The sequence below is a fragment of the Bufo bufo genome, chromosome 1 (genome assembly GCF_905171765.1).
Source record: "Bufo bufo chromosome 1, aBufBuf1.1, whole genome shotgun sequence".
Classification (NCBI taxonomy): domain Eukaryota; kingdom Metazoa; phylum Chordata; class Amphibia; order Anura; family Bufonidae; genus Bufo; species Bufo bufo.
The window spans coordinates 186,909,989-186,925,814 of record NC_053389.1 but is presented as its reverse complement, the minus strand read 5'-3'; the positions used below and the strand labels follow the sequence as shown (position 1 = coordinate 186,925,814).

The 15,826-nt window shown below is 44.0% G+C and overlaps 1 protein-coding gene across 2 annotated transcripts in view; it reads left to right on the top strand.

Annotated features, from left to right (window-relative positions):
* Window positions 1–15,826, top strand: part of TRPM4 (transient receptor potential cation channel subfamily M member 4) — a 163,603-nt gene that overhangs the window by 132,862 nt on the left and 14,915 nt on the right. For both annotated transcript variants that reach the window (XM_040433432.1, XM_040433439.1), the window contains exons 14-19: window positions 3,437–3,582; window positions 4,504–4,616; window positions 6,653–6,751; window positions 6,837–7,268; window positions 13,439–13,571; window positions 14,870–15,044. In XM_040433432.1, coding sequence (XP_040289366.1) covers window positions 3,437–3,582; window positions 4,504–4,616; window positions 6,653–6,751; window positions 6,837–7,268; window positions 13,439–13,571; window positions 14,870–15,044 — 1,098 coding nt within the window. The remainder of the gene's footprint in view (window positions 1–3,436; window positions 3,583–4,503; window positions 4,617–6,652; window positions 6,752–6,836; window positions 7,269–13,438; window positions 13,572–14,869; window positions 15,045–15,826) is intronic.

The following is a 15,826-nucleotide window of genomic DNA, read 5'->3' as shown; positions in this document are numbered from 1 at the left end:
TGCTGTTTATTTAATGCTATTTAAGCAGTAGGACACGATGATCTCATTACTTGGCAGAGAGAAAACATTCTACCACTCACTTCCTCATCTCTTCAGATTAGGTGATAAATGTATGATCACAGGGGGGTCTAACCGCTGGACTGCTGGAACTAGCTAAGTGCTGGACTTGGCAGTCCCATAGACAGCGAATTGACCATTGGTCACACATGCTCAATAATGATACCTTCACACAGGGTACTTTGGGAACCCCATAATCATGATCAGTAGGGTCCCCAGTGGTCATACTTGTATCACTTATCCTGTTAATAGGTGATAAATGTTGTTCGGTGGGTCAATCTCCTTTATGGGCACAAACCTAGCACAATTATCATTTATGAACATGAATGAAAATCAATACCAGCATTTGCGCTATTGGCTTTGTAGAAAATGTATATTAGTTTGTAGAATGGTGGCCATCAGAATACATATGCAATATTGATCAGTTGGTATCCCCTACTTAGTAGCCCCTGTATTAAAAATGTTATCCTATGGCTGCCTAGTGCTGGGCTTGAGGGGCAGTGCATGATGCAGGGATTTAAATGGAACCTGTCACCAGGATTTTGTGTATAGAGCTGATGGCCGCTAGCACATCCGCAATACCCAGTCCCCATAGCTCTGTGTGCTTTTATTGTGTAAAAAAAACTATTTGATACATATGCAAATGAATCTGAGATGAGTCCTGTTCCTAACTCATCTCACAGACAGGACTCATCTCAGGTTAATTTGCATATGTATCAAATAGTTTTTTTTACACAATAAAAGCACACAGAGCTATGGGGACTGGGTATTGCGGATGTGCTAGCAGCCATCTAGCAACCCATGTCCTCAGCTCTATACACAAAATCCCGGTGACAGGTTCCCTTTAAAGGGCTTTTTCAGGAGCTTGATATTGATGACCTATCCTCAGGATAGGTCATCACTATCTGATTGGTGGGGGTCTGACTCCCAACACCTCTTGCTGATCAGCTGTTTGAAGAGGTTGTGGCGCTTCAGTGAGTACCGCGGCTTCTTCCTAGGCCAGTGATGTCACAGTCATCAGTCACATAGTATAGCCGCTACTCACTCCCAATCAAGTGAATGGCCCTGAGCTGCAGACACTATACACTGTATGGTGCTGTGCTTGGAAAGCTGTGAGCAGGGCCGATCCTACACGGGGTGCAGTGGGTGCCCCGCACCCCAGCGCTGTCACCCGAAAGGCGCCGAGCGCAGGGCCGGACTGGCCTGCCGGGATAGCGGGAAATTTCCCGGTGGGCCGGCAAGCCTGAGTGCCGCAAGGCCGCGGCCCTGGTGACAAGTGGGGGCGGCAGCGGCCGGCGGCAGGGCAGAGCAGGAGATGAGCGCCTCCATTGCGGAAGCGCTCATCTCCATAGTCATCTGTATTGCCGTCCTCAGGACGGCAATACAGATGCCTGTGCTGCGGCAGAGGAGGGAGAGGTGTGTCCCCTCCTGTTCCTCTGATAGGCTGCCGGCTTAGTGCTGGCAGCCTATCAGAGGCCGGTGCAGGCGGCGCGATGACGTCATCGCGTCGCCTGAGCCGTATAGCGAGGGACACAGACGGAAGAGGCGGCCTGCATCGCATCGCATTGCTGGAGGTAAGTATAAGTGTATTATTTTTTTTATATAGGTACAATACTGGGCTGGCACATGATAAGGGGGGCTACTGGGCTGGCACATAAGGGGGGACTACTGGGCTGGGCTGGCACATGATAAGGGGGGCTACTGGGCTGGCACATGATAAGGGGGGACTACTGGGCTGGCACATGATAAGGGGGGACTACTGGGCTGGCACATGATAAGGGGGGACTACTGGGCTGGCACATGATAAGGGGGGCTACTGGCACATGATATGGGGGGCTACTGGCACATGATATGGGGGCACTCTGGCTACTGGCACATGATAAGGGGGGCTACTGGCACATGATAAGGGGGCTACTGGCACATGATAAGGGGGTCTACTGGCACATGATAAGGAGGGCTACTGGCACATAGGGGGGCTACTGGCACATAAGGGGGGCTACTGGCACATGATATGGGGGGCTCTGGCTACTGGCACATGATATGGGGGGGCTCTGGCTACTGGCACATGACATTTATTTTGACTTGTCAAAGCCGTTGACTAAGTTATTGTCAAAGCAAATTGGTGGGGCTGAAGTTGGGGGCTGAAGTTGTTGCCATAGAAACATTGTAAAGGGGAGGAGTTAGTAAGATAACCACGCCCATGTGGGGGCGCCAGAAATATTTCTGCACCCAGGCGCCTGTGACCCTAGGATCGGCCCTGGCTGTGAGGAGGCTGCAGCACTCACCAGAGCACTGCAGCCTCCTCAAATAGCTGATCGGCGTATTCCTGGAAAAACCCTTTCAAAGAAGACAAATAGAGAATCCTTGCATCATGCACTGCTCCATTTAGGATCTGCACATGGTATAACATGGGGTAACAGTTTTGAAAGGACTATTGCTTTAAGATGATCCTTGCGTGACAATATTTTCACTCAGTCAGAAAATTTTCCTTTAACCATCTGAAATGCTGTATATGACCTGTTATTATCTCACTTACTGTAGTTTCTCACATTATATGATTTTCTTTGATATAAGTAATATAGTCAGATGTGCCGTGGATGATTTTTTTTTATTTCATCTCAGTTCAAAACCACATCACATATTCTAATACTGAAGTTCTTCTCAAGTCCCTGTGCTCCAACCAACACATAAAGAAAATTATACCTCATTTCCCACACCCGCCCATATACCATGAAACAGACTGACTCCAAGCAAGGAACATTTTAACCTTTTATGTGCCATTGAGTATGCTCAGTGTTGAACTGAATTTTCCAACGCTCATGTACAGAGGGCAGACTTGGAAACTGTCCACTTGATATTTTGTTAATAGCGATGAGCAAATTTCTTGAAATTTCATTCGATTCTGGTCCAAATTCAGCCTGGATAGAAAGTGCTCTACTTGTCCTGAAAAACTGTAGATGACACTCTCCTAGGATTGTATAAAACTCTTTTCAAACTCTTTAACGCCAAGCCAGCATTAATCTTAAAGTGATAGTGACATATATGGCTATGGGTGAACACATGGTTCCTGGTGTTAACAAACTGCCATTTTAAAAATAAAGTGGTCCAAAAACTTTCCCTGTTTGGCAGTAAATGCCTGCCGATGTGTATATGTGATCCTCCATCTTCATCTTTCCTGTCTTCTGATCTGAAAAATGGTTGATGTTCATTTTGAGAAATTTGCCCGAATTGAATTGGCAAAATTCTAATTTGACACAATTTTTTAAAGAAATCGATTAGTTTAAAATCGATTTGTTGATCCCCCTAATTGTAAGTGTTCTGGGCTGACAACTGCCGGTTACGTGACGGCCTCATAGAAATGTCACTCTCATTGTTTCAGGTGTGTTTAATGAGTGCTATAGAAATAGCGAGAACCGGGCATTTAAGCTGCTGGTACGGCGCTCGACTGTCTGGGGTGGTGCCACTTGCCTGCAGTTGGCTTATGAAGCTGATGCTCGTAATTTCTTTGCACAGGATGGTGTTCAGGTAAGACAACATATCTCATTCTTTCTGAGCAATCCTATGAGGTCATCTCCGTATAGGGTGCAAGGACTGCAAAGTTTAGCTTATAAAATCAATATATTTTAATAATGGACCTTCTGTCCTGAAAGTTAGGTGATCCAGGAAGATTCCACAACGCAAATCTGCAGCAAATGACAGCACAATACATGTTTAATAGGGTTTTGTAAACCACTTCCAGTGAATTAGTGTCCATTGTGCAAAAAAATAGAACATGTCCTATTATTGTCCGCATTACAGACAAGGATAAGACTAGTCGATTCTGTTTCACAAAATGCAGAATACACACGGCAAATTGCAGACCGCAAAGGCTGTATTACACAACGCTCGTAAGTGATGATCTGGTAGTGTAATGCTGCGGCCGATTACCTGATGAACAAGCAAAGGCTCATTCATCAGGCAATCCCAGTCTTTCAGCCGGCAAACAATGATTCAGTATGGGAACGAGCGATGGTATAGTGATCGCTCATCCCCATATTGAGGAGGAGATCACTGCATGTAATAGCAGCGGTCTCCTCCGCTAACAAGCAGGCTATTGCCGGGAAGGAGCGCTTCCCTCCCAACAATCGCCTGGATATTTTCCACCCTTAAAACATGCACTTGTACCCTAATAAAAAATGGACTATCAGTGTAATGAACAGGTGTGTTTGGTCCTCCAGAGGAAGCAACGTTGTTTGTGCTGCTCTTCACACTGGAAGATAGATGAGGGTCTCGAGTAGGAGACCCACACTACCGTATTTACCCAAGATCATAATAGGGTATTAAAAATGGGCTTTCTCAACTTGACTCCTTTAATGATCCTTTTATTAACACTCTATAAAAAATATTCAATAGTTGAGGTTGAAAGATTTTCAATATGTGTAATCATGTGACCTTTCTCTTCCACAGTCCATGTTAACAGATAACTGGTGGGGACAAATGGCACAAAACACACCAGTATGGGCAATGGTGCTGACCTTCTTCTGCCCTCTGCTCATTTATACTAACCTCATTGAATTCAAGTGAGTAGATAAGTCCATAGTTGTGAATCTGAACTCTTTGGGTTGGAAATTGAATATTCTGTATCAAGTATCAGGAATCAAATATCAATTTTCCCTTTCTGCGAAATACAATAAATTAGGGGTGGGCACTATAGACGATATGCAATATAAACAATATAAATTTGGCCAACGATAGAGATTTTGTTTATATTGCCATATCGCGGTAGAACATGGCATGCGCCGCTTTCGGCACGCGCCATGTTCTCCTGAGTCGGCACAGTGGAGAAGGAGGGAGTCCCTCCCTCCCCACTGTGTGCGACTGCCGCTGACCACCAATGAGAACAGACTAGGAGGAGGAGGGGAGGGACTGTGGCCACTGCCCCACCAATGAATATAGTTAATATGCCAAAATACAAACGTAGCCTGCATGTGCCGGCCATATCCCATACCTGGCCTCTATTACTGCGCGCTGTGATCCGCCGCAATCACAGCGCGCAGTATTAGAGGCCAGGTATGGGATATGGCTGGCACATGCAGGCTACGTTTGTATTCAGGCATATTAACTATATTCATTGGTGGTGCAGTGGCCACAGCCCCTCTCTTCTACTCCCCCTCTTCTAAGTATTATGTTCATTGCGGGCCCCCTCTGCACACGACTAAATCATTGGTGGCAGTTGTCCCAGCGTGGCAGCTTCTGATCGGAGCCCCAGCAGTGTAATTGCGGGGCTCCGATCGGTTACCATGGCAGCCAGGACGTTACTCAAGCCCTGGCTGCCATAGTCAACACTATGCACAGGGCAGCAGGGAGAGTGAAGTCCTATTTACCCTAATAGGGTGAATAGGAGAAGGGTTATAGCCCCTAAGGAGGCTAATAGTTATTAAATATAAAGTAAAAAAAAAAAAAAAAAAGTTTAACCCCCTGAAATATAGAATATGTCGCAATATATATCGCATATCACACATGCTTAAAATTATATCGCAATATAGATTTTAGACCATATTGCCCACCCCTACAATAAAGGGGTATTCCCATCTGGAATATTTATGGCATATCCACCTTTGGAACTTGCTCTTATCTCAACGCATACGTCTCTCCATTCACTGCAATAGCATTCCTAAACATAGCGAACGTTCTGAGTAGAGATGAGCGAACTTCTCTTTTAAGTTCGGCGTCTAAAGTTCGGCTTCCGGTTAGCGGAGGATCCCGATATGGATTCCGAATTCCGTTGTGGTCCGTGGTAGCGGAATCAATAATGGTCATTATTGATTCCGCTACCACAGACCACAACGGAATTCGGAATCCATATCGGGATCCTCCGCTAACCGGAAGCCGAACTTTAGACGCCGAACTTAAAACAGAAGTTCGCTCATCTCTAGTTCTGATTAGGCTATTTTTGGAAGTGCTATCAATGTGAATAGAGGGAGACACTCATGCGTGGTCACATCTCCATTTCTGGCAAGGCGTGATGAGGCACTGTTGACATAGGAGTGGGTTGCAGGAGTGGATCCCAAACCTATTAGACATTTATGGCATATTGAGAGAATGTTATAAAGGCCCCATATGGGACAACCCTTTAATCTAGACATAGTCTTATGGCAGAATGGTATATGGCACTAGTGGGTCAGGTAGCAGGCACTGTGCAGCAGGTGGCATGTAACAAGGAGGGGTCAAAACTTTACCCAAATTCCAGTGGGCTTTAGTGTGGCATAGTCAACATAAATGTTCAGGAAAGTTTGCCCCATGTCTTGGCTTATATTACATCCAGGAGTCAAAATTCTATGGCCCAGCATCCAGACATCAACATAAAAATAAATTATGCCTCTATATAATCTAGGCCCTGCCATAGGGCAAACAAAACAATTATGACTCCTTTATTCTCTGGCATGAGGGCTTCTGCCTACAGAGAACATGCAAGTACAGGTGTACAATTGATGCATACTACACGCAAAAAAACAGCAGAGGGGAAGGTATAGGGAGGGGAATATCTGAAGGAATATATGTAATGTTTTGTATAGAAGTGGTCATCATTTTTGTAAATCTACTGTTTATTTTCTAGAAATTTTGATCATGAAAATGGAATTGAAAGCAGCAATAGAGTTGAGATGGACAGCTTAGATATTGACATAAAAACTACCGTGGCGGAAATAATGGAAGGGTATGTGAAATGATCATTTTTAGTGTCAAGCAGTATTCTTTGTGGCCTTGTATTCATGGATTTTATGTTGTGTGTTACAAATTAGGGAGGAAATTATGAAGGAAAAAAGTGAACTTGTGCAGCTGAAGCCAGGCAAGGCATCTGATTCAAACGCAGCTTTCCCTGAAGCAGAAGTCACTAAGGTGAAGCAACGACCACTATGGATGCGTCGCTGGAAACAGTTCTGGAGTGCACCTGTGACTGCATTCTTTGGCAATGTTGTCATGTACTTTACCTTCCTCTTCCTGTTCTCTTATGTGCTTCTCCTGGACTTTAAAAGTCCTCCACCCGATGGTCCAGCGACTTCAGAGATTATTCTGTATTTTTGGGTTTTCACTATGGTTTGTGAAGAAATACGGCAAGGTTTCTTTGTGGGATCCATGCCTGTAATGCAGAAGGTCAAGCAGTACTTACAAGACTCTTGGAACCATGTTGACATCACGGCATTGCTGCTTTTTATCATTGGAGTCATCTGCAGGTACTGATTTTACCCAACTGGAGAGGACATAGAATTAAAATGATCCCTTTTATATAAATACTTTGTACTCAGAGACAGATTTGGCATTTTAGGAGACCCAGGAAAAATTATGTCTGGGGACCCCTGTGGCACTGCTAAGCTCTGCCACTGTCACACAGTCAATATGGTGACCTCTTATGTGCCCCACACAAAATATGATGTTCCCTTATGTGCCCCACCCACTCTGTGTAATGCCATCTTATGTGCCCCCCAACACAGCATAATGCCCATTATGGCCCCCAAACAATGCTCCCAATACAGAATAATGCTCCCTTATGTGCCCGACACAATACGGTGCCTCCAAAATGAATACTCACCTAGCCAATGTACTAATGATGAACATTGGCATTGAATATCTCTCAGACCGTATCACAGTATGTACAATGACATTACTTCATTGCACCTGCCAGTGCCAAACCACCAGCTGCAGTGTGAATGGCAGGGAGCTGCCTCATCATTTTATTCAACTGCTTCTGCATCCTGAGAAAATGGATGCAGTTGAAAGTGGTGCAGCTGCTGGGGGAAACTGGCTGTCAGGGTATAGTAGGGGCTTCCATGATCAATGGGGCCCAATGCATTAGCATAATCTACCTGGTGGCCAAATCTGCCCCTGTTTATACTTTGCAGCAAACATATTGCTGGCATAACCTGTTTGATTATTTAAAACAAATGTATAAGTCCAGAGTTTGATATAACTGCCCAATCACATCAGAGTCATACCCTGTGGATTCCACCAATATAGGTGGGATCCACCAACAGTGTGTATGGGGGCCCCTGATTGTGCCTCAATGGCAGATGTTGGAGGAAATGAGGGTCGTGGATGTTGCTTGAACCTTTCTTCTGCATAGAGATAAGCTGCTGCCCCATTGCATATGATAGATTGTATGGTCTCGTGGGTATGGACAGCTTTGGGTTATCTGTTTTTAACATTGTATATTTAATAGGGAAATCCAGTCAAAATGATTTTCAATGGGTCATAGATATTTAACGAGGAGAAGATATTGTGATGCCTGTGATCCCACCAGACTGCACCATCATACAGTAAATTAGATCTAGCTATGAGACCCGTTCAGGCAGATCATTAATGGATTATTATTCTTGACCTTTTGCTGCCTAAAATGCAAAGTAAAGTGGAGATGTGAAATCAGAGCGTTTACAGGTGGCGATCATACAGTGATATAACAAGTGTTTTCAGAGATAACACCTCCCCTTACCTTCATATATACTAAAGATATAAAATAACAAAAATCACATTTATACCACATTCGCAGTGTTGGTGCATGTCCCTATACCCCCTCATAACTGAACAGGGGGGTCCGGCATACTTTTGCCCTATTTAACTACACCCTCTTCCAACATGTTGTATGCATTAAGTAGCTTGTTCTTCAATTGATGCCATCTAACAGTTCTTCAATTGAGCTACTAACAGTGGCACAGCATAGACCAGTGATCTCTGAGCTGCCCGGGCCCCCTGCATGTGGCTCCACAGCTGATGACACCTTTGTGCACTAGTGGCCACAGGAAATCACAGCATTAGGGCTCATTCACACGAATGTGTGTTGCCCGTTGCCGTATTGCGGACCACATTTGCGGATCCGTAATACACGGGCACCGTTCAGTGTGCATTCCGCATCCATTCACTTCAATGGGTCTGCAAATCCGGAGATGCGGAACGGTGTGGAACAGAAGCACAGAACGGAACACAACGGAAGCACTACGGAGTGCTTCCTGGGGTTCAGTTCCGTGCCTCCGCACCGCAAAAAGATAGAACTTGCTCTATCTTTTTGCGGAACGGACGGATCGCGGACCCATTCAAGTTATTAGGTCCGCAATCCGCATGCGGCTGACCCACGGTCGGTGCACGTGCATTGCAGACCGCAACTTGCGGTCCACAGCACGGGCTGCACACGGTAGTGTGAACAAGCCCTTAGACTACATTAATACGAACGTGGTGTTTTGTGGATCCGCAAAACATGGACACCGGCCCATGAGCATTCCACAATTTGCAGCTGCTGTAATAGAAAATGCCTATTCTTGTCCGCAATTGCGGACAAGAATAGGGCGTCTTCTATTTTTTTTGCGGGGCTGCGGCACAGGGCAATGGATGCAGACAGCACACGGTGTGCTGTCCGCATTTTTGCGGCCCTATAGAAATTAATGGGTCCGCAACCGTTGTGCATAATTGCAGAACGGATGCGGACTCATTCATACGGTCGTGTGAGTGTAGCTTTACCCGAAGTTGTTGTTCGGATAAAAATGATATCACTGGCATTTAACACTTTATATATTACATCCCAACCTAACAAAAGACCCAGAGCAAAAAACTCAATAGAAACATGGTCCTGATTTATCAAGCCTTCACTTCAGAATTCTGGCTTCGAAAAGTCTGAAAATAGGGCTTTTGCAACCTTTTGTACTCGTGCAAACATTTGCAACTTTTTGCATTTTTACACCACTCACTTCAATTTTACAATGTGGGTGGAAAAGTGGGCGTGATTAGCTATGTTAATGAGTTTCATTCCAGATCCATCATTAAGACTTTTTTTAAACAGTAGCAAAAAATAAAATAAAAAAATCTCACTCCATAAAGAGGCTGGAGTAGGAAAACTGGAGGGGCTTTTCTAGACAAAAGAATTAGGATTAAAGGGTAACTGTCATATATATATATTTTTGTATGTAATTGTATAGGTCTGACTAAGTTTACCTTAGTTCCCTAGTTAATACTTTTGCATAGGTATTGAATTACCTAGTAATTGCAGCATGTTCTTTCCTCCCTCAGGCATTTCAGTGGTGCGGCTAAAACAGCTGTGTTAGATGTCCTCTGTCTTCTATATTCTATATACAGAAGACGGAGGACTTAGTAGTGGGCAGTCCCGTACGTTGCGTGAGCGCTCCCGTCCTCCTCTTCACTCCGGTCCAATCCTGCACTGGTCACATGATGGAGACATCATCCAGATCATCCTATCACAGCCTGTTTTGCTGATCACATGACCTGTGATGTCACCACAGGTCCTTCACCTCTTCCCAGTCAGATTCAATTGTATTGCCGTTCTGTGTACGGCAATACAGTTGTATCTAGCAGGCAGGCAGGACATTCGGGGCCTGCGACAAAACATCAGGTTCCGAATGTTTTAACCTAGCGACGCAGTCACTAGTGAATGGGAGTCGGGAAACGGAGCTCCCTTGGGCCCCCAGGAGCAACTGGGCCTGGGGCAGCTGCCCCTTTTGCCCTGCAGCAAAGACGGCCCTGACCTTAAGGACTTGGCCATTTTTTGCAAATCTGACCAGTGTCACTTTAAGTGCTGATAACTTTAAAACGCTTTGACTTATCCAGGCCATTCTGAGATTGTTTTTTCGTCACATATTGTACTTCATGACACTGGTAAAATGAAGTTAAAAAAAAACATTTTTATTTATAAAAAAAATTGCAAATTTCCAAGTTTCAATCTCTCCACTTCTACAATACATAGTAAGGCTGAGTTCACACGAGCGTGTCTGGATAAGGTCGGGATGCGTTGCGGCAAACCCGCGCGATTAGGTACCCAATTGCAGTCAGTTTTGACTGCGATTGCGCTCCGTTGTTTAGTTTTTATCGCGCGGGTGCAATGCGTTTTGCACGCACGTGATAAAAAACTGACTGTGGTACCCAGACCCGAACTTCTTCAATGAAGTTCAGGTTTGGGTTAGGTGGTGTGTAGATGTTATTATTTTCCCTTATAATATGGTTATAAGGGAAAATAATAGCATTCTTTAATACAGAATGCTTAGTAGGTGGTCAATTGAGGGTTAAAAAATCAAAAATTATTAACTCATCTTCTCCTCTTGATCGTGTAGCTGCCGGTCCCTTCTTACTTCTTTAATCATGAGCTGCCGGCTAAAGGACTTGTGGTGATGTCATATCACATGGTCCAATCACATGATCCATCACCACGGTTGACCACCTACTAAGCATTCTGTATTGAAGAATGCTATTATTTTCCCTTATAACCATGTTATAAGGGAAAATAATACAGTGAATAGACTGTCATCTTAGCAACCATGAGTGAAAATCGCACCGCATCCGCACTTGATTGCGGATGCTTGCGATTTTCACTCAGCCCTATTCACTTCTATGGGGCCTGCGTTGCGTGATAAACGCACAATATAGAGCATGCTGCGATTTTCACGCAACGCATAAGTGATGCGTGAAAATCACAGCTCATGTGCACAGCCCAATAGAAATGAATGGGTCCAGATTCAGTGCGGTTGCAATGCGTTCACCTCCCGCATTGCACCCGCGTGGAAATCTCGCCCGTGTGAACTCAGCCTACGGTGTTCATCTGAGTGGTTAGGTCATGTGATATTTTTATAGAGCCAGTCGATACGAACGCGGCGATACCTAATATGCATACTTTTTTTTTATTTATGTAAGTTTTACACAATAACAGCTTTTTTAAAACTAAAAAAATTATGTTTTAGTGTCTCCATATTCTGAGCCATAGTTTTTTTTTTTTATGGGCGATTGTCTCAGGTAGGGGCTCATTTTTTGCGGGATGAGGTGATGGTTAGATTGGTGGGCAAATGAGGATGAGGTGATGGTTAGATTGGTGATGGTTAGATTTGGTGGGCAAACACCTTTTTGATCGCTTGCTATTGTACTTTTTGTGATGTAAGGTGACAATTTTTATTTTATTTAGCACAGTTTTTATTTTTTACGGTGTTCATCTGAGGGGTTAGGTCATGTGATATGTTTATAGAGCCGGTCGATACGGACGCGGCTATACCTAATATGTATACTCCCCCCCCCCTATTTTTTACCAATTTTTTTTTACTTTATTTGGGGAAAATTACGTTTTTGTTTTTTACTCGAAACTTTTAATTTTTGGGGGGGGAAACTTTATTTTTTAAACTTTTTTTTCACTTTATTTTTTGTCCCACTTTGGAACTTTTGGGGGTCTAATCCTTTACAATGCATTCCAATACTTCTGTATTGGAATGCATTGGCTGTATGAGTAATACTGTGTGTAATACTCATACAGCTTCCGGGGCCTGTGAGATCCAGGGGGCTGAATCTCACAGGCTCGTCACTGGAAGGCAGCGCAGATGTCTAAGGAAGGCATCGCGCTGCCTTCAATGCCATCGGGTCCCCCCTACAGCCCCATGGGGACCCGATGGCACCACCGCTGCCGCCGCCGCACCAGGTAAAAGCCGCAAACCGCAGGTCTGAATTGACCTGCGGTTTGCGTCGATCGCCGGCTCGGAGGGTCACGGGACCCCCCCCCCCGCGCATTTAGCCAATGATTTGAGCAGGCACCGGGTTCCGATGACCGCCGGAACTATACATGACTTACCGGTACGCCATGGGTCATTAAGGACTCGGGAACCATGCCGTATCGGTACATCATGGGTCCATAAGGGGTTAAGGGTCCATTCACACGTCCGTACTGTATTGCAGATATGCAAATTGCGCATCTACAATAGACCCCGCCGCCACCCCCATAGAAATGACTATTCTTGTCCACAATTGCGGACAAGAATAGGACATGCTCTATTTTCTTGCGGAGCTGCGGACCAGAAGATCAGGAGCGCGCTCCGGAAATGTGGATGTGGAGAGCACATAGTGTGCTCTCCGCATCTCTTCCAGCCCCATAGAGAATGAATGGGTCCGCACCCGTTCCGGATAATTGCGGAACGGATGCGGACCCATTCTACGGACGTGTGAATGGACCCTAAGTCTGGAAAAAGCCGATTGGTTGGGGTGAGGCTGCGCATTCCCGAAATGAGCCGAATTAATTCTGGGTAGTTAGGGAGGGAGGTCTTAGCCTCAGAGTAAGGGCATTGGCGGCCATCTTGAGAAGATAGTCAGAAAGAAGTCTTGTGAGGAGCGGTTGCTATAGATGGAATCTTATTAAACAAGTTGTATGTGAACACAATAGTTTGTGATTATGGATTATCACCACAGCAGCAACAACATATATGAAAATTGAATTTTGAGTAAAAATATGTCAGTTATCCTTTAAGGATAAGACAAAGTTATCAAACATGAGACATTTGATAAATGTGGCATAAAGTACTCCAAAGCAGACTTAAACAAAGCTGACTTCAAATATCACCCTCACGATAAATTCCTCCCTTATTATATTTTTGTACAGAATGATGGTCAACTCTTATGAGTCGGGACGGACCATCCTGTGTTTTGACTTCATGGTTTTTACCCTTCGACTTATTCACATTTTTGCAGTCAACAAACAGCTGGGGCCAAAAATCATAATTGTCAGAAAGATGGTAAGTGTACATGTAAATCTGTATGACATGTAAGTGTACATCTTTTTTCCATCTCTTTGTTTCATATCCTCTTTCCTCTGTTGTACACATTTGGTTTTAGTGACATTAAAGGGGTTCTCCAGGAATTAAGAAAATGAAAATACTTAAATATTACTTTATTATAAATATATTCCCAAATACCTTTCATTAGTTATAATGTTTTAGTTTTTTTTTGTCTAGGGAGCAATCATAAGGAGAACTAAAATGGCCGCTGTCCTATTAGTACACACAAAACCTGTCCTAATCACACAGCAGGACAAGTTACTTCAGAACACTGAGCGAAAGAGCTTCCTCATCCTCCTCTCTGCTCTGCTTGTCAGGGATTTTGATCCTGAATACTACTTATAAGATTTTTAGCTCAATCTCTTTGGGAATGGAGTTCATGAGGAGACATGAAGTACAGAGAGGAGGTGGGGGTGTGGTAATGAGCAGTAGCACTTGTATGAAGTCTTCATTACCACAGTCTGTCCTGTCCGTCCTCTCTGTACTTCATGTCTCCTCATGAACTCCATTCCTACAGAGATTCAACTGAAGTTCTTATCAGCTGTATACAGGATCATAATTCCTGACAAGTAGAGAGGAGGATAAGGCAGCTCTTTACCTCACTGTTGTGAAGTAACTTCTTCTGTGTATGATTTAGGACAGGTTTTGTGTGTACTGTTAGGACGGCAGCCATTTTATTTCTCCTAATTGCTAACCAGACAAAACAAGCCATTATAACTAATAAAAGGTATTTGGGAATATATTTATAATAATGTAATATTTAGGTATTTTCATTTTTGTAATTCCCAGAGAACCCCTTTAAGCCAGAAAAGGGGTATTCAATATATCACACTGTTAAATAGGACTTGTCACCTCTCCTGACATGTTTTAGTAAGGCTAATTTCACATTTGCAGCAGTAGTTATCTGGATCCGGCATTGCCAGATGGTCCCGGAATGCCCGCCGGCCCCATTGAATATAATGGGATCCAGTGGAGATCCGGCCGCTACCCGGCAATATGCTGGAATTTGGCTGAACATGAACATATACCGCAGCACTGGAGTTACGGAAACAGCCAACCAGCAGCCCATTTCTGTAAGCCTGGCTACCTGTGTTCTGCACTTAGTCTCGGAAACTATGAGATGTGACAACCCCTTTAAAGCTGTGGATGCCAAACTGACATTTTGTTACGTTGTGTATGTATGATTATTTTTTAGCAGAATTGTATTTTCTTTACCAAGAACATGAATATAACTTCATCTCTACCATTCTTCACAGATGAAAGACGTCTTCTTCTTTCTGTTTTTTCTTGGCGTCTGGCTGATTGCATATGGCGTTGCCACAGAAGGTCTCCTACATCCCAACGATACACGGCTGGGGTGGATATTCCGACGTGTGTTCTACAGACCTTACCTGCAAATCTTTGGTCAGATTGAGCTAGATAAGATGGATGGTAAGAGATAATTGCGTGACTCCTATAGCTATGCCATTGGGGAACAACTGTTTCTATTAAGGATGAGCGAATTTCATATTTTGAAATTTGTTTTTGCTCCGTGTTGTGGTATTTACTGAATTGTGTTATGGATTCCATTACCACAGACCAGAACGCAATTTCATGATGGAATGCATAACGGAATGCCTTTAGAGGCATTCTGTTATTCATTCCGTCATAATAGAAGTCTGTGGGCTGCAAAACGGATCCGTCGCGTTTCCATTATGCAGGCCATAGACTTCTGTTATGATGGAATGAATAACGGAATGACTCTAAAGACATTTCGTTATGCATTCCGTCATGGAATTGCGTTATGGTCCGTGGTAACGGAATCCATAACGCAATTCAGTAAATACCACAACATGAAGCGAAAATGAATTTCAAAATATGAAATTCGCTCATCCCTAGTTTCTATGTGACACTTGGTTGAGAGAACCAAATGTTGGAAAGAAGCAGATGACTTGAAAATATTTGGCCAATAAATAAGCAGATGGAAGACCAATATTCTTACGTGGTTTTATTGACCTGACATGAAAAGAACGGAGATCTGTAACTTGCATCAGCTCATTGTGATATTACAGAAGCTCTGGCTGCACCTTCATGTTTAGGCTCTTAAATACTGATTCCAGATACAAGCTCATAACTTGCAGTTGACCTTCGGTGGCATTGACTTTGTCTTTTCACAGCTGTTATAAGAATGTCCTGTGCAAAAAAGAATATCCTGGCACTTTTTGTTCCAGGGT